Consider the following 25,822-nt stretch of genomic DNA (forward strand, 5'->3'; position numbering starts at 1 on the left):
AATAAAGAAATGAATAAATTAAATGGCTACTTTTAAAAGAGTGTAAGTTTTACTATTTCTGATAATGTGAGATCTACCCTCACTCAGCACTAGCCTGAAGAGTAGGTAGGAGGTGTATTCTGAGGGATATCAAATAGATCTCGCTGCTCTAAAATACCTCCCCCCCACTACCTTAAATCCCACAGTTGTGCTGATACACATTTTAAAAATTTGAGCCTTGAAGATTTCTTTTTCAAGAATTCCTTATTAAAATGCAAATACCACAGAGGGGGGTGGGTAGGTGGGTCATGATTTAACCTTAGTTCCCTTTACATTAACCCATCACTCCTACCAGACACATTTTTTACATTCCAGCTTTTTCCATGCTTTCTTTCATGTTATTCTTCCAGAGGTAATGCTAAATACAACATAAATTATAAATACAAAAATTACCTTATATTTTCACACAGTCTTTCATTTGATATCTAAATCCAAGCCTACTCATTTTTTAAAAAAATGATTTATTTTTCCAATGTAAGAAGAATAACAGGTTTATTATAGAAAATTTGGAAAGGCAGGAAGATAGGAAGAAGAAAAAAATATCAACCATAGTCCTACCATGTAAAGAACAACCGTTGTTAACTGTGTTGTTATGCCCATTCTTTAAACAAACCTTAGTTTAGCTCCCATTACTGATGTGGTGCCTTCCTTGACCTTCCTCCCCCAGAACTTCTCTATCATGTTTGTACCACTCACTGTACAAGTCAGTTAACCTGGTGTGTGTCTTGTGTTTCCAGCTAGATTGTTAGATCCTTGACGGCTGAAACCATGAGTTATACTTCTTCACTTGTCCCCAAACACCTGGTACATTGGACCCAATATTTGCTGACTGATTTAACCTAAATGAATACAAATCATTTCAGAAAGGATATGAAATAGGCCAAGTATCTGAGTCATGAAAGTTAAAGCTTTCCGGTCACCTGGTTTGGTGACTACTGCTTTTCCATTCCTGGAACTCTTGAAAGCCTATTTAACTAGCCTCTTTCTCCACACCAAGACTGAATAAGAAGCAGACTGATTAAGAGCCAGGATTTACTCAAAGATTCTCCACGTAAGGCAAAAGGGTGAGAGAGAGACTGAGAGAGAGAGACAGAGAGAGAGAGGTGTTCAGAGGGAGGGAGGAAAGAAGAGGGTAGAGAAGGGGATATAGAGTATCTGGTGCTCAATCCAGTATGTGATTTGCCTCCAGCACCGTATACAGGATCCCATCCACTTGTTCTGAGTCAAACCCGATCTCACGAAGCTCCAAGTGAGGGAGGACAGAGGTAAGGAGATAGCTGACGTGGATACGCAGCCGCGTAAGCTTTGCCAAAGCCCTGTATGATGGAGTGAGGGACAGGAGAAGAGATGACATGAAGTCGTTAGCCAACAGAACAAAATGAAGCTCCTTCAAAACGGGCCTACATTTCTCAACAATTACGTTTCCATTAGCTAGAAAGAAAGAAGAAAGCACAATGCCACCAAGCACCGGGAGGTTGGCTGCAGCTCTCTAAGAAGCAATTGCTCAATCCTTGGTGGCCTAGGAATTAATTAAGGCTTCTTCCCTTATCTATGACCAGTAATGGGGGTGGGGGGGGAGGGGTCCTAAGGGAGGCTTTCCATTAGCACTCACAAGCTGATTACTAAACCCTAGTAATTAACCTTTCTAGGTCATCTCCCTCTGGGGTCCGGTAGGAGACCTGAGCCTTCTGCAGCACTTCCAGGTGTGTCTCTGTCTCCTTCAGTTTCTCTTTTAGTTCCTGCTTTTCCTCTTTGGTTCTTTCCAGCTCAGCTTTCAGAATCTGGAACTCAGCTTGGCGATAGCCCATGTGTTTCTTGCTCCAGTACAAGCCTTCCGTCTCCTGGGTACTATAGGTCACCAATTCATGTTGGACTTTCTTGAATTCAGAATGCCAGTGATTCCTCTCCTGTTCCAGCTCCTCCACCTGCAGTCCAAGAAACAGAATTTCAATGACCCCACATACTACGGAAAGCTAAAGAGAGCGCCCCAAATTTTCCTGAATATATTCACCCTGTGATTTCTCTAAACATATTCTACTTATGGACCTTTTCAAACCCCAAATATAGGAGGGAAGCCCATTAGGGTTCACTCAATCTGAGATATACCACAGGATCATTCAATGGCTTATTCTGTTTAAAGGCCACAGAACATGAGATCATTGGAGTTCCATCTCTCTGGTTCCTTGGTTACAATGGCCTCTCATTCCTAGTGGTAAGGTGTTACTCTAACCTTTTGCTGGAACATATTCCTTTCTGCCAAAACACGTTCCAACTTTTCCGTGGTTCTCTTCAGTTCTTCTAGCTCTCTTTGGTTCTTCATCTTTGGTGTATGACGACCTCCACTCTCCTCAGAGCCTCTTCCTTTCTCCACAACAGCTGCAGCAGGAGTTGCAGCAGAGGCCACAGAAGAGTAAGGCACCGGGTTCCAGGATTCAACTGCTTTCCTCCTCTCAGCAAGCTCCTCTCTGTTAAAAGGGATCAGCTGAATGGGAGCTCCTGAATCTCTAACACCTTTTGCAACACCGACAACAGCTACAAAAGGTCCCTTGCTTACTTCCTCCTTGTTTAGGTGTGTGCTGCCTCTGTTAGATTCTTCTGCCACCAATCTTGGCATCTGATCTTCTAATTCTTCAGGGAGCAGGGAGCCCTGGTGTTGGTCTTGGGCCCCTGCATACAGAACTGAGACCTCCCTACTCTGACTGGTATTCTTGATTGCTTCTGGGTATTCTGGGGAAAGGTATGGTGGTGTGCTTCTCTCAGAACTTGATTTATCATGGCTGTTCTCCCCTTCTGGGTAGGCAACTGCTGCCTCTACCCTCCTGTAAGGGCCAGGCATGGAATAATCTAGAGGAGGTGTTGTCGTCTCATTCTGGAGCCTTCTTCGTTTCTCCACAGGTTCCTCACCTAGGATCCATTTGTACTTACTGCAAGAAGAGAAAATTAAATTTTAAGCTGTCACAATACAAGCTAAGTATATTCTTATCCTATGGAGCCCCTCTTCAAATTTCCCATATTAAAACTGACTCTAGCTGTCATTCACAGATCATTTCAGATTAGGAATACATCTTTACCCCCAAACCCCAAACCCTTCACTTATGCAATTTGCTGAGACAGCAATGTGTCTTAAGAGAGAGAGTAAATTGGAAGGTATGAAGAGTCAGCATCTGGATATAACAGCACCAGGCTGACCTTGGTAAGATTTCTGAAAATAGGATTGAAGCTAACCTGACTTAGAAGCTTCCGAAAGGCAAGTAAAGGAAGAAAAACAAAAAAATACACATTCAAAATCCCCTAACACGAGAATGGAAAAAAAGGTCATAAAAAGCCTAGTGGAGTAAGCGGAGGAGACCGAGCCAGCTCGTTAACTTTAAAGTGTCACAAAAACCTTCCAGTATCAATGACTTATGCACATTTTTTATACTGCTATGGAACAACACACAATGCCTTTGCCAGCCAACTGGATTGTGGCTATTGCCCATTATCCACTTGTAAAAGTTAATTAAAACACAGGGCCCTAGTCAGAAACAAAGAAACTGAATTGGCCAATTCAAGTCATTCCCCACTTAGGGCAAAAGAATTCCCCTTTGTCAGGGCAAACAGGCACTCCCTCAGTTCTTCAGGAAAGCCCAGGACAGTGACCTCAAATCACCTTCCATTTATGGCTGCTATATATACTAACGGTTGAAGGAACTAACAAGAAAACTGATGCCAACGAAATCCACGTGCAAGTTTATATCATGCAGCACCATGGGACCCCCATTTTTATCCTTGTAACTCTTGTGCTCTCTCTCCAGAAAACCAAGAAATTTCAAGGTGAAAATTAACTTTCAAATTCTCAGTGAGAGGGCTTCCCTGGTGATGCAGTGGTTAAGAATCCGCCTGCCAATGCAGGGGACACGGGTTCGAGCCCTGGTCTGGGAAGATCCCACATGCCACGGAGCAACTAAGCCCGTGCGCCACAGCTACTGAGCCCACGCGCCTAGAGCCCGTGCTCCGCAACAAGAGAAGCCACCGCAATGAGAAGCCCACGCACCACAATGAAGAGTAGCCCCCGCTCGCCACGATTAGAGAAAGCCCGCACGCAGCAACGAAGACCCAACGCAGCCAAAAATAAATAAATTAATTAATTAAAAAATTTTTTTTTCCAATGAGAAAGAGCCAGGCATGTTACTGGCCACCATATCTCAAGGCTGCTTGTATTTCTCTGCAGTTTCTGAGAACATCTGTTAAGACATCTCAAACCTTAGCTTCTTAGAATGCCCTGAATGTTCTTCAAAACTAGTGTTCACCCAGAAATAAAACTGGTCTGTCATCTTAATAGATCTTGTTGTGTCAGCCTTAGGGGGAAAGCAAAAGGACTTAGGGGCTATGTAAGAACGAATGTATCCATCTTTAAACATGCGTAGGGCCACTCTAGGCGGTCCATTTAGCGGTGGTAATGAGGATGATAGTAAAACAAGCAGTTTGCAGGTATAAAGGAAGGGTACATGATACTAGATAGCAACAACAAAGTTTTATGAAAGGCAATTAAAGTCAAATTATCTGCCTTCTCTTCATTTTCCCACCTCTAAGGATTCTGTCTTTAATTATCCTCTCTTCTCTCCCTGCATTTCTTTTTATTTATTTAATTATTTAACTATTTAATTATTTAATCATTCATTCATTTGGCTGTGCCGGGTCTTCGTTGTGGCATGCGAACTTGTAGTTGCGGCATGCATGCGGGATCTAGTTCCCTGACCAGGGATCGAACCCCGGGCCCCCTGCATTGGGAGCGCGGAGTCTTAACCGCTGGACCACCAGGAAAGTCCCCCTACATTTCTTTCCTTTGGTAATCTCATACAGTCTTTTGGCTCTAACTTCTGGATGATACCTTCCAAGTCATTTTCCCAGCCTTGATCTCCAGTACTGAATTTCAAACTGCCTGTTACACATTTCTTTCTGGAGGTCTCACTGGTATCTCACTCGGTATGTATAAAACTGACCTTTCACCTTCACCTTCAAACCTGCTCCCTCTCCCACGTTTCCTATTTGTGTTATGACACCACCAAACTCTCAGTAATTTTATATAGTTCTACCACTATCAATACCCAAGTTCAAGTTCTCATTACCTCTCCTGGACTCTTGCAATGGCCTCCTCCAGTCTCCCCTTGTCACACCTCCAGATCACCCACTGCCAAGTTAATCTTCCTAAGGCATTGCTCTGATTATGTCACCTCCCTATTTGCAATCTTTAGTTATTGTTCCCCACAACATAAAGGTTCAGATGTCTTAGCTTGGTATTCAAGCTTTTCCCTTCCAAAACACAGGAACCATTTACTGAGCACTTACTCTGTGCCAGACAGCTCTTAATGTGTATGGTCTCACCCAATTCTCCCAATAACCCTGAGGGAGGAGGTATTTTAATCTTCATTTTAAAAAGAGGATGCTCAGGCCTAGAGAGATTAAATAACTTTCCAAAGGTCATGTAGCTAGTGAGTGGCAGAGCTGGGATATAATTTGGCCCTAGCTTTACTTCTCACTACTTCCCTTCAAAGATACCAGCCAAACAGAATGCCCCACAAATTCTCAGGCTGCTTCTTTTGATCGGAATACACTTCTCCTCCTCAACACTGCAGGTCTTAAGTCCAGTTCAAATGCCACTTCTGAATTCCTATAGCACTTTAGCACTCTCTATATAATATATATTACTTTCTACTGTGTGTGTGTGTGTGTGTGTGTGTGTGTATTGCAGGTTTCCCACTAAAGTATAAACTCCTTAAGAGAAGGTAGTTTAACTAACTTGCTACATGGAGATGAGGGAACAAAATTTTGCAAATAAGAGGCAATCAAAAAAGGAACTATTATGTTAATGAAAGACAATGTGTGGATTTTACTTACTGGTTCTGTAAATACTCCTGGTTCTTCCCTCTAGGAATCAAATCTCATTCCAGACCTGTATTCACTGATTCAGTAGAGATTAATTTAGGGTTTACATAGCAGGAATTATTTTCCAACTACATAGTTTCTTCTCATTTTCTTTTTTCTTTCAGTCATATTCCTCCATTGGCTGTCTGCAGAGAAGTCAGCTGATATTTTGATAGGGATTGCATTGAGTACTCAATTTGGGGAGTACTGCCATCTTAACAACATTAAATCTGCTGATACACAAACATGAAATGTCTTTCCATTTGTTTAGGTCTTCTTTAATCTCGTTTAACAATATTTTGTAGTTTTCAGTATACAAGTCTAGCTTTAATTTCTGTTAAATTTGTTCCCAAAGATTCTATTTTTGAACCTACTATAAATAGAATTACTTTATCAATTGTTTTAATTTTTGTTGTTCCTTTCAAAGAGCCAACTTTTGGTTTCACTGATTTTCCCTATTGTTTTTCTATTCTCTATTTCATTTCCATTCTGATCTTTATTTCCTTCTTTCTCCTTGATTTGGGTTTAGCTTGCTCTCATTTCTGTAGTTTCTTAAGGTGGAAGTTTGTTACCAATTTGAGATATTTCTTCAACTTTAATATAAGCATTTACAAATATAATTTTCCCTCTGAATACCTCATTAGCTTCAATCCATAATTTTTTGTATATTTTATTTTCATTTTCATCTTAAGATATTTTCTAATTTCCCTTGTGACTTCTTCTTTTACTCATTTGTTATTTTGGAGTGTTATTTAATTTCTACGTATTTGTGAATTTCCCAAATTTCCTTCTGTTGTTGATTTCTAATTTAATTCCACTGTGGTTGGAGAACATCCTTTGTATGATGTCAATCCTTTTAAATTTGTTGAGTCTTGTTTTATGGTCTAACATATGGTCTATCCTGGAGAATATTCCATATGCACTTGAGAAGAATATGTATTATGCTGTTTGGGGGTGAAGTGTTCTGCACATAACTGTCAGGTCCAGTTGGTTTACAGCATTCTTCAACTGTTTTACTTCCTTGTTGATCTTCTACCCATTACTGAAAGTGAGATATTTTTTTTACATCTTTATTGGAGTATAATTGCTTTACAATGGTGTGTTAGTTTATGCTTTATAACAAAGTGAATCAGCTATACATATACATATATCCCCATATCTCCTCCTTGCATCTCCCTCCCACCCTCCCTATCCCACCCCTCTAAGGTGGTCACAAAGCACTGAGCTGATCTCCCTGTGCTATGCAGCTGCTTCCCACTAGCTATCTATTTTACATTTGGTAGTGTATATATGTCAGTGCTACTCTCACTTCATCCCAGCTTCCCCTTCCCCTTTCCCCGTGTCCTCAAGTCCATTCTCTACATCTGTGTCTTTATTCCTGTCCCACCCCTCAGTTCATCAGAACCTTTTTTTTTTTAGATTCCATACATATGTGTTAGCATATGGTATTTGTTTTTCTCCTTCTGACTTACTTCACTCTGTATGACAGACTCTAGGTCCATCCACATCACTACAAATAGCTCAATTTCATTTCTTTTTATGGCTGAGTAATATTCCATTGTATATATGTGCCGCATCTTCTTTATCCATTCATCTGTCGATGGACACTTAGGTTGCTTCCATGTCCTGGCTATTGTAAATAGTGCTGCAATGAACATTGTGGTACATGCCTCTTTTCGAATTATGGTGAAAGTGGGATATTAAAGTTTCCAACTATTATTGTTAAATTATCTGTTTCTCCCTTCAATTCTGTCTGTTTTTGCTTCATGCATTTTGGGGGTTCTGTTGTTAGGTCCATATATGGGTATAATTTTTATATCTTCCTAATGGACTTTATCAATATGAAATGTCCCTCTTTATATCTAGTAACATTTTCTGTTTAAAGTCTATTATTCTTTGTGATATTAGTATAGCCACTCTAGCTCTCTTATGGTTGCTATTTACATGGTACGTCTTTTTTCAACCTTTTATTTTCAACCTATTTGTATCTCTGAATATAAAGTGTATAGATATTATATTTGTATATGTTAAAAAAATCCAATTGGATAATCTCCATCTTTTGATTGGATTGTTTAATCTGGTCACATTTAATGTTATTACTGTTATGTCAGAATTGACGTCCACTATTTAGCTTTCTGTTTTCTGTATGTGTCATGCCTTCTTTGTTTCTTTCTTCCTCTACTTTTCCTCTTTTCATGTTATGTGCATATTTTCTAGTTTAACATTTATGAATCTAACAATACATTACTACAATTATTACTTTATGTAATGTTATGCCTTTTGAGGAAGCTAAGAGAAGAAAGTGGAGCAAGGACATATTTATAATATTTATAGAGTTTGTTAAATCAACCTTCGTTTTCCATTTTTAATTTTCTTCACTTCTTACTGTGGATCTGAGTTACCATCTGGTGTTATTTCCTTACTCTAATACAGCTTTGCTCCCACCCACTTCTTTTATGCTGTTATCGGCAAATATTTTACATCTATAGACAAGCCCAACAATAAAATTATATTCATATATAAAATTATATACAAATATATACACATATATATGTATAATTAAATATATATATATATAATTGTTTATGCAATTATTCTTTAAATCCGTTAAGAATAGAAAGAGGAAGAAATATGCCACTGTATTGTCTTTTATAATTAATTACAGTTACCACTGCCAGTACTCTGTTTTTTCATGCAAATTTGAATTACTATTTGGTGTCACTTGCTTTCAAGGTGAAGAACTCTTTTTAGTATTTCTTGTATGCAGCTTTGCTAGAAACACATTCCATCAGCTTTTGTTTACATAAGAATGTACTTATTTCACCTTCATTTTCTAAAAATAGTTTTACTGGATTTATGATTCCCGGTTAAAAGTCTTTCTTTAAGTACTATGAATATGTTATCCCACTGCCTCCTGGTTTCCATTGTTTCTGATGAGAAGCCAGATGTTAATCTTACTGGGGTTCTCTTTTACATGATGAATATTTTTCTCTTCCTGCTTTCAAGATATTCTCTTTGCCTTTGGCTTTCAATATTTTCACTGCATAGCTGTAAATCTCTTCGCATTTATCCTATTTTGAGTTACTTGAGCTTCTTGGATGTGTAAATTAATGTTTTTCATCAAATTTGGAAAGTTTTCAGCCATTATTTCTTTGAATATTTTTTATACCTCTTTTCCTCCCTCTCCTCTTCTTCTTGTACTCCTAATTTGCATATGTTGGTGTACTTAATGATGTCCTACATTTTTCTGAGGCTCTTTTCATTTTTCTTCATTCTTTTTTCTCCCTATTCTTCAGACAGCATAATCTATAATTGCTGTATCTTCAAGTTTGCTGATTCTCCTGCCAACCCTAATGTGCTGCTGAGTCCCTTTAGTGAAATGTTCACATTAGTTAATTGCACGTTTCACCTCAAGAATTTCCATTTGGTTCTTTCAAAAAATAAATTCTGTCCCTTTATTAATATTCTGCACTTGATGAAACATGGTCTCCTTTAGTTCTCTGAACATATTTATAATGGCTGCTTTGAAGTCTTTGTTGGCTAAATCCAACATCTGGGTCTCTTTAGGAGCAGTTTCTATTACCTGCTTTCCCCCTACCCCTATGTACAGGTCACACTTTCCTGTTTCTTTGCATGTCTCATAATTTTTTGTTGACAATTGATATTTTAGATAATAACAGTATAGCAACTCCCACTTCCCTGAGTGGTTGTTGCCATTGTTTGCTGGGTTGTTTTTTTAGTGACTTGGCTGAAGTGACTCTATGAAATTTGTTTCCCCTGTAGTATGCTGAGTATTCTGCTCAGATTTATTCTTGATTTTTATCTTTTACCTGGCAATCTAGGAGTTACCCTGAGTCAGCATAGGCCAAAGGTTATAATTAAGCCCTCTTAGCCAGTTAGATTTTTACCCTTTACCACTGGATATATGTGTGGCTTGGAGGCTGCTATCACAGTTTAAGGAATTCATGTTTCTACCCCACATTCAGCCAGGTAGCAGTAGCTTGGATTTTCCCTCTCCAATCAATCACCTCTGACCCCTGGGTCAGAGTAGCTTACTGTTCATCCAGTGGTTGATTACAGGCTGTGCTTAAGTCCCTAGTACCAGTGAGGCTCCTGCTCTCTGTTGTTTGATCTGTGTGAAGCTTGGGGACTGCATTCAAGTCCACCTTGTGTCCTGAATGAGTGCGGTCTTGTGCTTATGCACAGCCTTCCTAAACGCCAGGGTTGACTATGATCCCAGGAGTGCTCTTCTTGGCTATCTTTTTGCTTGGTTCTCTCTGTTACCAAACTTATGATTATGCAGCCATTTTGCTTGTTGTAACTTGCATCAAGGAGCTATGAGTGCCCTCTTAATTGTTCGCCACTAAGATTTCCATTGTTTGTGACAATGCCCTTAGGAATGGAATTCTTCATGATCTGTTCCACACAAGGTCAGTTCTCCCTAAGCAGAACCTCTGTGCCACTGTGCAAGAGCCAATGGCAGGGACATTGAGTGGTCCACTCTCTAAGAGGGAAACCTTTTCTTTACAAATGGGTGCTGGGATGGTTTTTGGCTTGCTCCTTCTGGCATGAACCTCTGCCCTATAAGTAAGCTAGGGCTGGAGCAATAGGAGTGCAGGATTGTCAGCATGCTGTCCCTAGGTGAGTGCTTCCACCCTTTGAGTGGGGGCTGGGTGGGGGAAGAGAGACCCAGTCCTCCTGAGTCTGCTTGGAATAGAGCTCCCACAAGACAGACCTGTGGGATATGAGAAATGTCAGAGGCCTAACCTCCCAGGTGAAACCATAGCTCTAGACTAGGAGCTAGGAAGAGAGGGAGCCCCCAACTTCTTGACCACACCTACCTGGATTACAGCTTCCTGAGTAGTTACATAGCTTGGAGGGGGGATGAGAGCAGGTGAATGCCAAAGACTCTTGCTGTTCTTTCTGAGATTTAATAGATTTTCTTGAATGAATGTTTCTGTACTTGCTGTATGCCCCTAGGACAATTTCTAGGAACTAGGAATGATTGCTTTGTTTTGTTTAATAATTTTTTCCAGTTAAATGGGTACTTGTTGGTGAAAGAGTTCATCACACTACTCATTTTGCCCTTCTGGAAGTCCTTCTCAAAGATCATATTTTAAAATGTTAATACTGGCTCTTGAATCAATCTTATTCATTTGCAAAACTGTTTTTCTATTTCTACCTCACGTTTGTTGTTTCAAATATTCCTTTAACTATATTAGAATGTCTTCCTCCTCTCCTTCCACCATTACGATGTAATTTGGATTTTTTTTGGTTATCCTTTTAAAACATGAAATAATTAGCCTTTGACATATAGCTTACTCAAAGGTTCTCTAAATATCTAAATAAATTACAGCCACTAATTCTCACCTTTGTCTGTATGCTTATGGCTACTTTAGACCTCAGTTTATATCACTCATATGAAACCTAGCATGTACCAGGGATGTTTACATATATAACTCTGAGTACCATAAGCTCCTTCATCTTTGATTCCATCACTGCCTTAGAACACTGCTTTCATATAGTAAGCACTCAAATGTATGAAGAATGAATAAACAGAAAGGGGACTATTTCCTTTAACAGATATAAGCTGTCTTCCCCTCAAAGGTTATGCTTGCTTACATACTAGCTAAACTTACTCTTTATTGCAGGTCTTCCCCTCCCCTTGCTAGATTCGTGAGACTCACAGAGCTGTTTCCAATGACACCTCTGGAACACCTTCTAGGTCTTATAACCTACTCCACTAGAAATTTTTAAAACACACTTGGATAGTGTAGGCTTTATTTTATCTAGAGTTAAAGAGCTGTACTACATGACCCAAGGACCCTTATCAGCTTCAGGTTTTGATAACGAAGGAGACTTTTGCAACCCTTGACTAAACTTATTATTCCCTTAACATGGTTTTAACAGAAAACCTTGTATATTGTATTAAACTCTTGGGCACCTTAATTTTCCTCTATCAAATTTGAATCCCCCTATATGTGTAGCTTGAAAGGACATATCATTTACTGACCTTACATAAAACATATGACATTAGCATCATCGATTATCACATATCTCTTGAAAGAACACTATTCTTGAATTAAAATTGCACGTAAATAGTCAAAGTACTTTGCCTGTCCTCCAGAGCCAAAACCCAACTCTGGATACAGCAGTTCTATAAAGACCCATATAGAAATCCTAATTAAGACTGATGAAGTATGCCACCCAATGGATGTACTGCCATACTGCACTCATAAAATACACACATACATAGGTTAGCATTTGTTATCTCCTCCAGGTTACCAAAATTCACTAGACAGTACCAAAAGAAACACTGAAGAGAAAGGAAAAGTGGTCACAGAAGGGAAAGGACAGCCTTCAAGAGCAATGACACCCTGATACTCCAGTGGCAATTCTGATACATGACCATCTCAAGGAGATCGAGGTAGAGAGGTAACAATGTGCTTCGAAAAAACACAGCACTTTACTGTACACCCCTCCCAACTGAAAAGGGGAGTTGGAAAACTGTGGATGGAAACAGTAGAATTAGACTCAAATCCCTGAGACCGACTAGGCTATATTTCTTACTCCCTTGCTGCATAGTTCTGTCTCAGAAATAGCTCCTTCGATATGACTCGATTCAACCATTAGTTACTGAGTACCTACTCTCTTCCAAGGCACTATTCTTGATGCTTTCATACAGATTCTCACTTAATTCCTTTAGAGTTCTACTAGTTTTTCTCCTAACAACAGTTTACTTCTTCTTGAGACTTTTTGTTCATGCTCGGGGTGACATGGGGTTCTTTCAGTATCTACAGGGCTTAACTGTGGAAGAATCACTGAAGAGGGGACGTGCACACATAAAGAGATGTTTGTCTAGGTAAGAAGCTGAAAAGACCCACCTAAGAAGCAAGAAAGAAGGAAAGGAATCAGTAACGTTGGCAGGGGCAGGGGCAGGAATCATTTTTACCCTATTATATATTCCATTGCTTTTTTCCTACAGTATGTTAAGAAAATATCCAAACTGAAAAGGGTTAATGAAAACTTCACAACCTACTATTTAACAGTCATATTATTGAGGACTATAGAAGTTTCTACTGTTAGAGAACAACTCTGTACCTTCCCTATGGCTTGGCCCTGCCCGAAGTGAGAAGCACAGTGACGAGGAGAAAGCAAGTCATAAATAGCAGTCCTGAGTTCCAGTCTCATGGCAGCATAGGGGCAGTCATACCTTTTAGTGCTTCAAATATTCCCGATATTTAAGAAAATTTCTGTTGTAAAGACTAACAAAATAATATTGATAAGGTGCTAGAAGATGAACAAGTAAATCCCAAGACTAAACTTATACTAAAAATTTACCCTAGGAAACAATGAACTAGAAGGCTTACCTAATGGCACAAACTTCTAATACTTATTTTTATATGTGGCCAACATGTGCTAGACCTATGGGGCTGCACAGGATTTCAATATTCCTAAACTTAAGGAAAGAAACAATGCTTATGTATGTAATGTTACCTTACATTTGTATAGTACATTATGCTTTTCAAAGAGTTTTCATGTCTGTTATTTCACTTACACAATTCCCAACATAATGTGAATATATAATCCATAAAAAAGCATTTGTCAGATGATCACCTCAAAAAAGTAAAAAAAAAAAAAAAAAAAAGATCGACAGACTTGACATGACAGTTATAATGCTGAAAAATGGGGGATACATGCAACATACAATTCTATCAACCCAAAATGGTGTTTCTCCTTCTGAATTCCATGCCAGGCCTTAGGAAAAACAAAAACATTATAACCATACTAATTTATTTTACAGGAAAACAAACCCTGAGGCTTATTACTGAAGAGAGTCTATGTTTTTTTACCCACCTGGAAAACTGAAAAACACTGGAATCCAGAGGCTTAAGTTGAAGAGAAGGTGTTCTGCTTTCTTCTCCAACAGATGAAAGCCGGCTAGGGCTATCAATTCCCTCATATTCAATCGTCTTATTATTCAAGTCATCCATATCTTGAATAGAAGGGATCTTGAGTGGATTAGTGAATACCTAGCAAAGAAAGAAATAACTCATAAAAAATCCCAATTTCAAACTAAATACCAAAAGATGAGTCAATCCTTCTGATGCTAGGAAAGAACACTTGGCCAAATAAAAACGAACTGTTTCCTACACAAAACAAACAGCGCGCAGTAATGTACACTAGAACACTGACCCCGGGCACGTTCAGTTATAACCTTATCAACTGGACACCAACAGACCTCCCCAACTCACTTATTGGCTCCTAGAGTCATCCCACCCGCAACACAAACCCAGGCCCCCTAGTCACTGTCTAATTCTCTCTTGTGACCCAGTTTAAGGCTGGGTTTTCACTCCTATGAGCTCTGTGATGAGGGAAGGGATGGAGGGAATAAGCACTGCAGCAAGGGTCTGTGCTGGTCTTGGAGAAATGCATGCGAGAGACTAATATATATTCGTATTGCACACACACAGAGACATGCATCTGGGATCTTGTGGGAGAGCCAGCTTATGAAGATAGTATGAATGATGAAGGTGAAGGAGTATAAAGGGGAGGTAAACTGAATGAGGACAGGGCGGTCCCAGGAAATCTCCCAATCTCTAGATCAGACTATTAAGCCAAGACATGAGGGTATGCAACCTGTTTATCAATACACCTGGGTCTTGGTAGGATATCAGAGGAAGAATTAGTATTTAATTGCCTCTATCCTCACCAGTCTGACCTACCCTGACTGAGTGGGTGGAAGGTGAATCTAACATGCTACTAGCAGATATCTCTGGGAAAGAGGGTCAAGAGGAAAATCATGCAGAAAGGCAAGGTTGGGTGGGGAAGATATATGGGTGCTATGGTGGCTGTCAGGAAAGGAGTGTCCCTGAAAGGACGGCCAACCTTATTGCACCCTTCAGCGTCCGGAGCTGGGCAACCATGTCCGAGAGACAGTGCTCCTGAAAATTCAAAACAGCAGAGTCTTTATAAAGCCAGCCAGCCTGAAAGCAGGGATGGGGAGGGGCACAAAGAACCACCCCTTCTTCCCAAGAGGAAGGAGAAAGGAATCACCCCTGAATCCTGGAAGAAAGGAGACTGAGGAAAACCAGACACTCAACAGGAGCAGCCTGTATGAGGATGGAACATAACCCTGAATATTCTGTGACACCGAATGTGACATTCACACTGTCCAGAATCAGTACTGAATCCAAATCTGGGCAATAAATGATTTGGCTTTTCTATTTTTGGTGATCTGAACATCAGTAACAGCAGATCAAAGCAAAATCAAAAGATCCAGTGAAAAAAAAGACCACCAGAACAACTGGCTTGTTATTTCTATGCAGCTTTCAAGAGTGCTGCTTCCTTCAACCTATGTCCTCTGTTGGGGAAAATTTTGTGTAAGAAAAGCAAGAGGGTGGACTGTCTCTCACCTGGTGGCTCTCACTTTCCACTGGTACCTTCTTCTTCTCAACAGTTTGATCTCTAGGAGAAGATAAAAGGGCTATTTAGTTCACTCATGAAATTTCTCAGTCTGAAATGGATTACCAATTATAGACTTAGGTTATAATGTTCCTTCTAAACTAGAAATAGTGTGAGCCTTGTTGAGTAACTAAGTGTTCCTTCCTGAACTCTGCTACTGAAGAGAGATTTCAAATGCCCTATCAAAAGGTGGGGGGAAGAGGGAGAGAGGTTAAAGTCAATCACTAGTTGAGACATTCAGGAGATGATTAGGAAGAATAAAGAACTGGAAGACCAGAGAGGTGAATAGGGAAATCATTTTTAAAAAATCATCTCTCTTCTCAAAATTCCCCTGTCCTATTAGGAAGGGTCAGGCTCCTCTACTGTATGATATAGAGTACCACCTCGGGTATACTCAACTGTTTCTTAGCTTTGCTCAAGTACAGGTCTTCATCAATGAGTTCTTGTTCCTCTGGAACAGAGCACCTCCTGCAGTACAGAGAAGAAATCATCTTTCAGAAACAAAATGTGCCCTTCACTGTTACCCTTTACTTTCCTCACGACTATGACAAGGCAGGTTAACCACCCTCTAACATTACAGAGTTCAGATTCCACCCACATTATAAAACCTGTGTGCAGGATAACATGTAGCGATTCTCTTTTCAAGGCATATCATATCATTATTTTTGGTGTATATATCACCATTCTCCCAAGACACTCAAAGTACTAAAGCATAATTCTCTAGTTTTACACAGTGAAGTTCAAGCACAAGAGAGACTTGCTTGAGGTTCCATACAAAGAGAATATTGCTGGGACTAGAACCGAGGTCTTTTGCCTCATGTACTAAGAAAGTAATTCCCAAGGTGCCGTCTAGAAGCAGGAGCATCCCTAGACTATGTGATGACGCCTGAAGAGGAAAATCAGAGGCTATGATAGAGAGCAGCAAGAAGAGACTAGGAGCTGACATTGTAAAAGGAACAGAACAGAGACTAGCAAAGAGGAGAAAAAGAATTCTATAAATGAAAAGACTAGATGTAAAGCACGAGGAAGAGAATTTTAGGAGTAAAAGCTGAAAGGAGTACTAGAAAATGTATTCAGTGGACAAAAGCAATCCTAGAAATAAACAAAAATTAATAATAATTGGAAACCCTATGTTACACCCATTTTATTAGGGCACAAAGTGTCCTGGAAGGCTATGTCTCCTGGACTAAGTATAAACTGATAGCATATACAGGATTCAAAAATGAGACTTCTAAGCACTCAGTCCTACATTTTAATCACACAACCCTAAGAGATACTTAGGCACATCTGGAGACTACGGGGAAACGCTTGCTCATTACAGATCTGGACTTCATTTATTTAATTTCCTCCATTTTAAATATTTTTTTTCCAAAAAGCATACTCTGGTTTAGTACCTTTTTTCTATCAGCATTTATTCTGCAGAAAAAAGTTAAGAAAGTCACAGCTGAATTGAAGCAAACTGAGTTATTACTATCAACCTATGTGACTAAGTCATATAAAAAATATCTGTCAAATTGAAATGAACACCCATGGATATGACAGGCACTATCTAGATGTTAGCTGCTTCAAGAAACACATGGTATATTAGAAAGACAAACGTGTAAACAACCTGCATTGAATGTACAATAGGTACTACAACAGATGCAAGTATAGGAAGCATATGAAGAAAACTGTCAACTCAACCGGAAATGTAAATCCCTTGTTCTCAAGTAATTTATAATCTCTTGAAGAGCCCAAGTATATATATATGAAAAACATCCAAAAAATTCAAACAGTACGTGAACAAATGTGAAGAATTAAATACCACAGGAAGCCAGAGTAAAATAACTGTAAACTACTGTCAACTGGAGAAGTATCACACAAAATACTTAAGCTTACCAGACGGACATGATTTAGATAGGCAGATGGAATACAGAAAGTCACTGTAAGCAAGTGGAATGACAGTATCAAGTCATGGAGAAGGGAATACGTATGGCATGTGTGGGGAAGAGTGAAGCCACAGGCCTGCTAAAGCAGGTTTGTGTTAAGATACAATGAATAGGTAGGGTGGGACCAGTTAGCATAGGGGCTTGAACGCCAGGGTGAAGAGTGTGGACTTGAGATGAAAAGTGTTTTAGGACACAGAGACAAATCAGGAGTGCTCTCTGACATAATACTGAGTCTTAACCTTACCTGTACTTTGGATGGGAATTATAGTAACAAAACCATCTTGCAGGTAATGTAGATGGATCAACCTTGCCAGGAAGCTTCCTCCATTTAAGACACTCATCACACTGTACCCATGTCTGGTCAGGAATCTTCCTGAATGAAGGAAAACAGAAGTATGACTGTGTATATCCTAGCTCTGTACTCTGTCTTACATTAGAAAGGCATACCCTAAAAGTGAAAGAGCATGATTTTATATATGAAATGTGTTAGAAATGTTATCGTCCAGGTGTCTAAAATGTATATATCTTGAACTTCACAGATAAAATAATGATAGGACTAGACCAGATATGGATATGAAAAATAGTAGCAAGTTTTAACATGGTGAGCTACCATATTACAGAGGTCAATAGTACTTACCTTGGAATCTTAGCCTTAAGCAAACAAAAGGATAACTTTAAAATTTATTAATCAGCAAAAAGTTTTATATATATTACAATATTACTAAAAAATAAGACCGATAGAATCATTTTATTTGCTTCTATCCAATCCTGTGATAGATTTGAAATGCATTTGTGAGAGTCATTGAAGCACCATCATTAAAATGACTCCCCCATTTCCCTGCAGGCTCCCTAGTCCTCCCTTTTTTTTTCCTTTCAAGAAGTCTTTGTTCATACTTAAATCAAAATCAATATTAGGTTGATATTCCCAAAGTTAACCTTAAAAAGTAACATAAATTTGATTAAATTTCATAACTAGAAATGGTGGCTCCAGTTCAACAACTGGGTTAAGTTATGAAGAGAAAATTCTTCCAGAGTTCTACTCTTAAAACACATGCCCATTCCCATCTCCTCTAGGAAGTGTAACCCAGTCACCTACACCTTAGAGTAAATTTGTTTCTCTGTAAGAGGAGATGATCATTGTATAATAGAAGTAGTCAGCATCTAATATGTGAAAGTCAGACCAGAGTGGGAAGGGGGAAGGCTGGAGAAAAGACAGAAGGAGGGTAGAGACACCTAGGGCCAATTTGAAAAACATGTAATTTACACTAAAAGATTTTGTGTATGTTACATTTACACTGCTCTTATACTAGACATTTCAATAGAGTGGTATGATTCTTGTATGTCTTAGTTCAATATTTTTCTTATCTTTTTAAATGGTGTTTTTTTTCTAGTTATAAAAGCAATATAAGCTCATATAGAAAATACAGAAAGATATAAAAAAGAAAGTAAAAGGTGCCCATAAGTCTACCACTCAAATACAATGCCCTCTTCTTGTTCAAAACTCTGTTTTAACAAAGAGTATTCATACACATTCTTGGATATATAGCTTCCTATCTCCTAGCTACAGGCTGCTCCAGCCTTGCAACCTCTAAACTCTAAGCTCAGGCCTGACCTCTGGTGTCTAAATATTTCTGTACAGTCACTGTTTTATTTAGAGCCAGAGAAAGGAGTTTCAGCCGTAGTGGAAGGGGAGAGGAAAGGTCATATTAGCTTTGGTTTTACATGCACACACACAGAAGAGTCTCATGCAGAAGCGTGCTGATATTACTCTCTTGGGGACAAGCATTAGAGACAGTAACTCCCTGCCTCAGGTTACATGCAGACCATAGTAGATCCTCCCATCCAGGCAGATAGGAGAGACTTTTAGCTTGTGCTTGCAATAAGTAGGTAGTTGAAGGGTCTATACCATATTCTCATTGCATCCTTCCAGAAGAGTGTCGTGGCTGAGAACCTGGGTTTGGGGGCCTGACTGCCTATATTTGAACATAAGTGGATCTACCACTTTCTACTTATCCAATCTTGAACAAGTTACTTAAGCTCTCAGTGTATCAGTGCCTACATTTGTAAAGAAGTAATAATATCATCTGTCTATCTCATAGGGTTGTTGTGATGATTAAATAAATACATGTAAAGAACTTAGACCAGTGTCCGGCATGTAAGTACTCAATAGATAATCATCATTCTGCCTCCAGAAAAGGTTGTATAACATACATAAACACACTCCAGCAATATACGAACATCTGTTTCATTGCATTAATCACTGCTTATCTAAAAGGCAAAAAAAGGCATCTCAATTTTCATTTCTTTGAAAACCATGGATGTTGGACAGGAGTAGAGATCTTTAGAATAAGATATAGTGATATTCATACAGCAATCATGTTGCATTTAAAACAAAATTTTATATCAAACATTTGTCTGATGATTTCCATTTTTAAAAAAACATGGGTGCCTACCCCAAAATGAACCTCTAATCTTTGTCTTGATGGTATAATTGACTGTATACATGTTGTTACACATCCTATCCTCTATATTATGCTCCTTTCCTGGCCTACTAAGGCATTTCATCCTGATCCACCATTCTGTGTGTAATTTCCTGTCTTAGATTCAATAAATTCTACATTTTTTTCTGACATGCTGGGTTCTCTACTTCTAGTCTCAAATTTCTTGGTACAGTTCCAACAATGTTCGCTAGTAATAAAGAGAAGGGAAGTTGGCTAATATTTCTGAATGCCTAAATGCCTACTATATGCCAGGTACTGTGCAAAAAAGGTTATGTCATCTAACTTAATATACTCAGAGAGGTGAAGTGACTTACTTAACCTAAGCTCAACCAACTATTAAGAAGAAGATCTAATAGACTTGTGGTTGCCAAGGGGGAGTGGGTAGGGGAGGGAAAGAATGGGAGTTTGGGATTATCAGAGGCAAACTACTATATATAGGATGGATAAACAACAAGGTCCTACTGTATAGCACAGGGAACTATATTCAATGTCTTGTGACAAACCATAATGGAAAAGAATATGAAAAAGGATATACATATGTATAACTCAGTCACTTTGCTGTACAGAAGAGATTAACACAACATTTTAAATCAACTATACTTCAATAAAATCTAAAAACAAACAAAGACTAATAGACATTTATCCATGATTTAATTTCATGATTTTTGCCTAATTATTTGAAAGTAGAGAATACACTAGTGATTTATTTAGGTTTTTAAGTAATATTCATAATTTTTATAGAACTTATGACCTGAAAGCAATTGTAATACATTAGATAGTACATTGATACAATAAAAGTTTCAAGTTGTTTATTAAAAAAAAAAGAAGAAGCAGATCTAGATTTTCAACCCAGGAATGGCTGATTTAAATGGTCATCATCTTCTACTATATCATGCTGCCTGCAGGATAAACTGACAGTACTAAACTCTTCATATTTATGATCCAAATCACAGAAGTGTTAAACCAGAATGAAGAGGTCTAGAGAATGATGAAATTAGTACCTGTGATTTCTTATTTTTAGTTAATTAAACTTCCTTATGTGAAAAGCACCATCTTATCCCATTCCTTCCATTTGCTCCATAGACATTACCCCTAATACTTTTATATTCTAAATTTACTACTCACAGTATTGGCCTGACTATGGCTGAGGTCTCAAAATTCTCTTGGGAGGTCTTTTCCTTCCAATAAGCATTGAGCTTCTGGGCAAGGGCATTTATTGTCAACCTGAAAGAAAAAGAAAGAAACATGTCAATGTTGAGAATTTGTTGAATAATTTTGCAATCTTTAAGATGCTCCCATTTAACAGAAACCAGCAATTTAGAATATTCAGCATAGGTCTGAACATCTACACTTTCAGAAACTAGGATGGGAATGTACTGCCTTTGTAACTTACATGTCAAAATGACAAAGTCAGTTGAAAAGGTAAGATGGTCACAAGTCCTAAAAAGTACTGTGTTCTCCAAATTTTAGAATCACGGCGAGGGGAACTGACATTAGAGACAATGATAGAAGACTAAATTGCAGATAAGTTGTTGGGGAGTTATTCAATGGTCAGATGACTACAGGTAAACAATTGAGGACCAAGTTGAAAGGCAGAGGATCAAATACTGCACCCTATCTATTACAAATCAAACACTAACTTAAAAATGTCTATATAGTTCTTCTTTATCTAAATGCTGATCACAGCAGTTATAGCAGCAACAGGCAACAAAGTCTCCTTCAACCTTCTACTATATAGCTGTTAGTGGAGGCTATGCCCCAATTATGGCTCTTGCCCTTTCTTCTTTATCTCTCTTCCCAAATGAACAACAGCAGACCCAGGGTTAAACAATATAATGTGTAGAAAACCTGAATTTTACTTTTAAAAACTGCCAATTTCTAGTGACTAATTCCTATTTAATTCTACAACCCAGGATTACAACTTAATGTAGAGCTGTATACACCTGAAACACTACAAATTTAGTTTTTAGATCTCTTGACTCCCCGGATAATTCCCCAAAGGTTTTGTAGACCTCTTCTCTCCTTAAGAGGAATTCTTCCTTAACTCCACCTTACTCATATTAAGTTAGATTCTGACTACACAGAGAAGATTAAATCATATATGAGTTCCCCTATAAACTCTTATTCCCCTCCAACCTACCAGTGTTCCTACCTCTATGTTTATATCCTTCCCTAAAGTCACAGATGAAGAACTATTTCTTGTTTTCTCTTAAAATTTTACTTTAAATCTACTTTTTAAAAAAGATTACATGGGATTCTGGAAAGGTGGTAGAGTAGGAAGCACCAGGAATCTGCCTCCCATCTAGACAACAATTACACTGGCAGAATCTGTCTAATGTAACTATTTGGAACTCTGGAGTCTACTGAAGACTTGTAATTTCCAGGGGAATGCTTGGATGATAGATGGGCAAATTTCAGCTCTTAGCTACCCATCTCCTACCCCAGCCCTGTGACAGGCAGCTGTGCACACATTTCAAGACCAGCTTGCAGGAGCCAGGGTAGGCAAAAAAGACCTTGTCCTCCAAATATTGGGGATCTGTGCTCTGATCTCTGTTTGCTGCTCCTGATCACAGGATAATGTAATCCCATGGTAACCACAAGGGAAAGAGCTATAAAATATACACAAAAGGAAATGAGAAGAATTTAAATGTTTCACTACAAAAAATCAGCTAAACATAAAAGACCATAGTAATACAGGAAATGAAGGACAAAATATCTATAAGGCATATAGAAAACAAATAGCAAAATGACAGTAGTCCTTTCTTATCAGTAATTGCTTTAAATGTAAATGGATTAAACTCTCCAATCAAAAGACACAGAGAGATGTGTAAAATAAAAAAATGACCTAAATATATGCTGTCTACAGGAGACTAACTTTAGATACAAAGACACAAAGAGGGTGAAAGTGAAAGGATGGAAAAGGATATTCCATGTAAACAGTAACCAAAAGAGAGCAAGGGTAGCTATACAAATATCAGACAAAATAGACTATAAATCACAGGAGCTAAAATGGTGAAGCAATCCAAGTGTTCACTGATAAATGAATGGATAAGCAAACTGTAGTATATACATACAATAGAATATTATTCAGCCTTAAAAAAGGAAGGATATTCTGACATATGTACATCATAGATGAAACTTGAGTACATTACATTAAGTGAAATAAGCCAGTCACAAAAAGACAAATACTGTATAATTTCACTTATATGAGGTACTTAGAGTAGTCAAATTCATAGAGACAGAAAGTAGAATGGTGGTTGCCAGGGGCTAGGAGGAGGTGGGAATGAGGAGTTATTGTTTAATAGGTATAGAATTTCAGTTTTGCTAGATGAAAAGAGTTCTGGAGTTGGATGGTGGTGATGGTTGCATAACAATATGAATGTACTTAGTATCACCGAACTGTACACTTAAAAATGGTTAAGATGGTAAATTTTATGTTATGTGTATTTTACCACAAAAAAAAATTGAAAAATAAAGGAAGCAGATTATGTGGTTACCAGGGGTTGGAGAGGAGGGGAAATGGGGAGTGACTTCTAAGGACAAGGTGTTTCTTTTTGAGGTGAAGAAAATGTTTTGGAATTAGATAGTGGTGATGGTTGTACAACTTTGTGAATATACTAAAATCACTAAAGTATACATTTTTAAATGGTGACATTTATGGCATGTGAATTATATCTCAATTTAAAAAATAAAAATAAACCTCTGTTCTCATGTACTCAGGCAACAAATATTGAGGCGAAATTTACATAGAGTAAAATTTATCTTTTTAACATGTAGTTCTATCGGTTTTAACAAATGCATACAGTCATGTAACCACCACCTCAATCAAGACACCATTCTCATGTATTTTGAAACCCCATTCCTTCTTGCAAAAACCTGGCTTGACTCCACTGTTCTAGTAATCTCTTTCCTTTTACCTCCCCAATCCTGGTATGTGGTCTATACCCACTATCTCCTCTTCATTCTCCTGTCTTAATCTCGTGCAATCTAGTTTCCACCATTGCCACTACACAAAACTGTTCCTTCCCCCAACCTCATTATTCTATCAACGATCCTGTCAATATGCCAGTCTACTAAATTTGAGGCTTTGAAGTGATCTTTGATTCTTTCCTCTCCTTTATTTCCCTTATCCCATTATTAATTTAACACCAAATTTTTTGATCTTTTTTTCAGTATCTGTCACATACTTCCTTTCTCACAGCTACTCTTATTTCACACCTTCACCCCACACCTAGATTACTCAAATAGCATATAATCCTTCTTTCAATCTATCCTGCACCCTGTTTCCAGATTTATCAACTGATATAATTCATATAGAGCACTTTATAAGCCATAAAGCAGTATATAAGTGTAATGTACTATATTCTTAAGATAGAATTGTTCCAAGTCACCCCTCTACTCAAGAATACACAACGAATTCTCATTGCCTAAAGCATCAACTACTCTATCCAATGTCCCTCTAAGACAGAAGTTCTCAGACTATCTCGGTTCATGGTACCTTTAGTGTCCCAAGTTTTTCATGGCACCCTTAGGTCTAAAGAAATATGTACTGGTTCCAATTACTATTAAATGGTTATGTCCAAACAACTTAATAAGTATTTATGTACTAAAATTTAGTGCCCATTTGAAAAAAAATATATATATTTTTTAAAAATATTTCTGTTTCAATCTTAAATAGCCACAATTACTTATAATGGAATGGGTATGCCTGTTGGGTATTGTACAACTACTCAAACCTTGGAGTCAAACTGGACACAACTTCCCTCATTCCTTATTCAACATTGATTTTTGGTATTACTTGCTTTTTATCACGGCAATCACAAAAAACCCAGATTCACAAAGATATGATATAATCAAGAGGAATGTAAACATTTTTGTACCTGAAAGTGGGGTGCTACCATAACAAATACCTAAAAATGTGGAAGTGGCTTTAGAATTGGACAGTGGGCAGAGGGTGGAAGAATTGGAGGAGCATTACAGAAATTGCCTGGATTGCCTTGAATAGACAGTTAGTACAAATATGGATGTTAAACACCCCACTGGTGAGGGCTCAGAAGGGCAGAGCATGGTCGAGAAAACACAAATTTCCTCAGAGTATATCTAAATCATTGTGAACGGACTGTTAGTAGAATTATGGATGTTAAAATTGTTGCTGGTGAAGGCTCAGAAGGAAATGAGGAACATGTTATTGGAAAACTTGAGGGAAGGTGATCCCCGTCACATAGTGACAGAAAGCTTAGCAGAATTATGTCCCGCAGTTATGTGGAAAGCAGAACTTGTAAATGATAAAATTGGACGTTTAGCTGAGGAGACTTCCAAACAGGCTGTTGAAAGTGTGGCCTGGTGGCTGCTTGCTGCTTATGTAAAATGTGAGAGGAAAGAAATAAATTGAGGGAAGAACTGTCGAACAAAAAGGAACCAGGACTTAATGATTTTGGAAATTCTCAGTTTATCCAGACTGCAAAAGATGCTAAAATGTAGAAAGATGCTCTAGAGAAAAAGCCAAGGCAGTGGCTGGACAACCTTTTGCTAATATCTCAGGAAGATCAAAAGGTCAACGTATTCAGTCACACAAAAAGCTCTCCGAAAAGATTAAACACGTGAATCAGATCTCCACCACCATTTCAGCAGAAGCCAAGAATAGAAATAGGATTATCTAGGAAAGACCTGTCAAGAGTCTCTTGTCTGACGGAGTGAATATCCATGATATATACTTGAAACCCACAAGGTTCTCGAGAATGGTATACAAGGACAAAACTGCTAGATTGGACTGAAAGGGACAGAGAGAGTATAAATGAAAGAAGGCAGTTAGACCCCCAAAACTCTACAGTTAAGAAACAGGCTGATGAAACTACTCAGCTACAAATACATGCTACCCTTCAAGAAAAAGGAAAAATGAGTCTGTGGGTGGAGCCATGAGGACAGAGAACAGAGCCTTAAATCCAGAGGGTGGAGCTGAAAGCCCCAGAAGAGTATTCCCAGGCC

General features: G+C 38.4%; 1 protein-coding gene across 6 annotated transcripts in view; it reads right to left on the reverse strand.

Moving 5' to 3' along the window:
- Positions 1-480: 480 nt before the first annotated feature.
- The window catches only part of MORC4 (MORC family CW-type zinc finger 4), a 50,010-nt gene continuing 24,668 nt past the window's right edge, over positions 481-25,822 (reverse strand). For 4 of the 6 annotated variants that reach the window (XM_036840019.1, XM_036840018.1, XM_036840022.1 and 1 more), the window contains 8 exons: positions 20,963-21,061; positions 17,581-17,709; positions 15,808-15,876; positions 15,360-15,411; positions 13,801-13,976; positions 2,270-2,963; positions 1,681-1,964; positions 481-1,355 (listed from right to left, as the gene is read on the reverse strand). In XM_036840019.1, the coding sequence (XP_036695914.1) occupies positions 1,202-1,355; positions 1,681-1,964; positions 2,270-2,963; positions 13,801-13,976; positions 15,360-15,411; positions 15,808-15,876; positions 17,581-17,709; positions 20,963-21,061 (1,657 nt within the window). In that variant the 3' untranslated portion in view covers positions 481-1,201. The remainder of the gene's footprint in view (positions 1,356-1,680; positions 1,965-2,269; positions 2,964-13,800; positions 13,977-15,359; positions 15,412-15,807; positions 15,877-17,580; positions 17,710-20,962; positions 21,062-25,822) is intronic. The other 2 variants (XM_036840021.1, XM_036840020.1) reach the window with 1 other exon arrangement.

This window comes from Balaenoptera musculus, chromosome X (genome assembly GCF_009873245.2).
Source record: "Balaenoptera musculus isolate JJ_BM4_2016_0621 chromosome X, mBalMus1.pri.v3, whole genome shotgun sequence".
Lineage (NCBI taxonomy): Eukaryota > Metazoa > Chordata > Mammalia > Artiodactyla > Balaenopteridae > Balaenoptera > Balaenoptera musculus.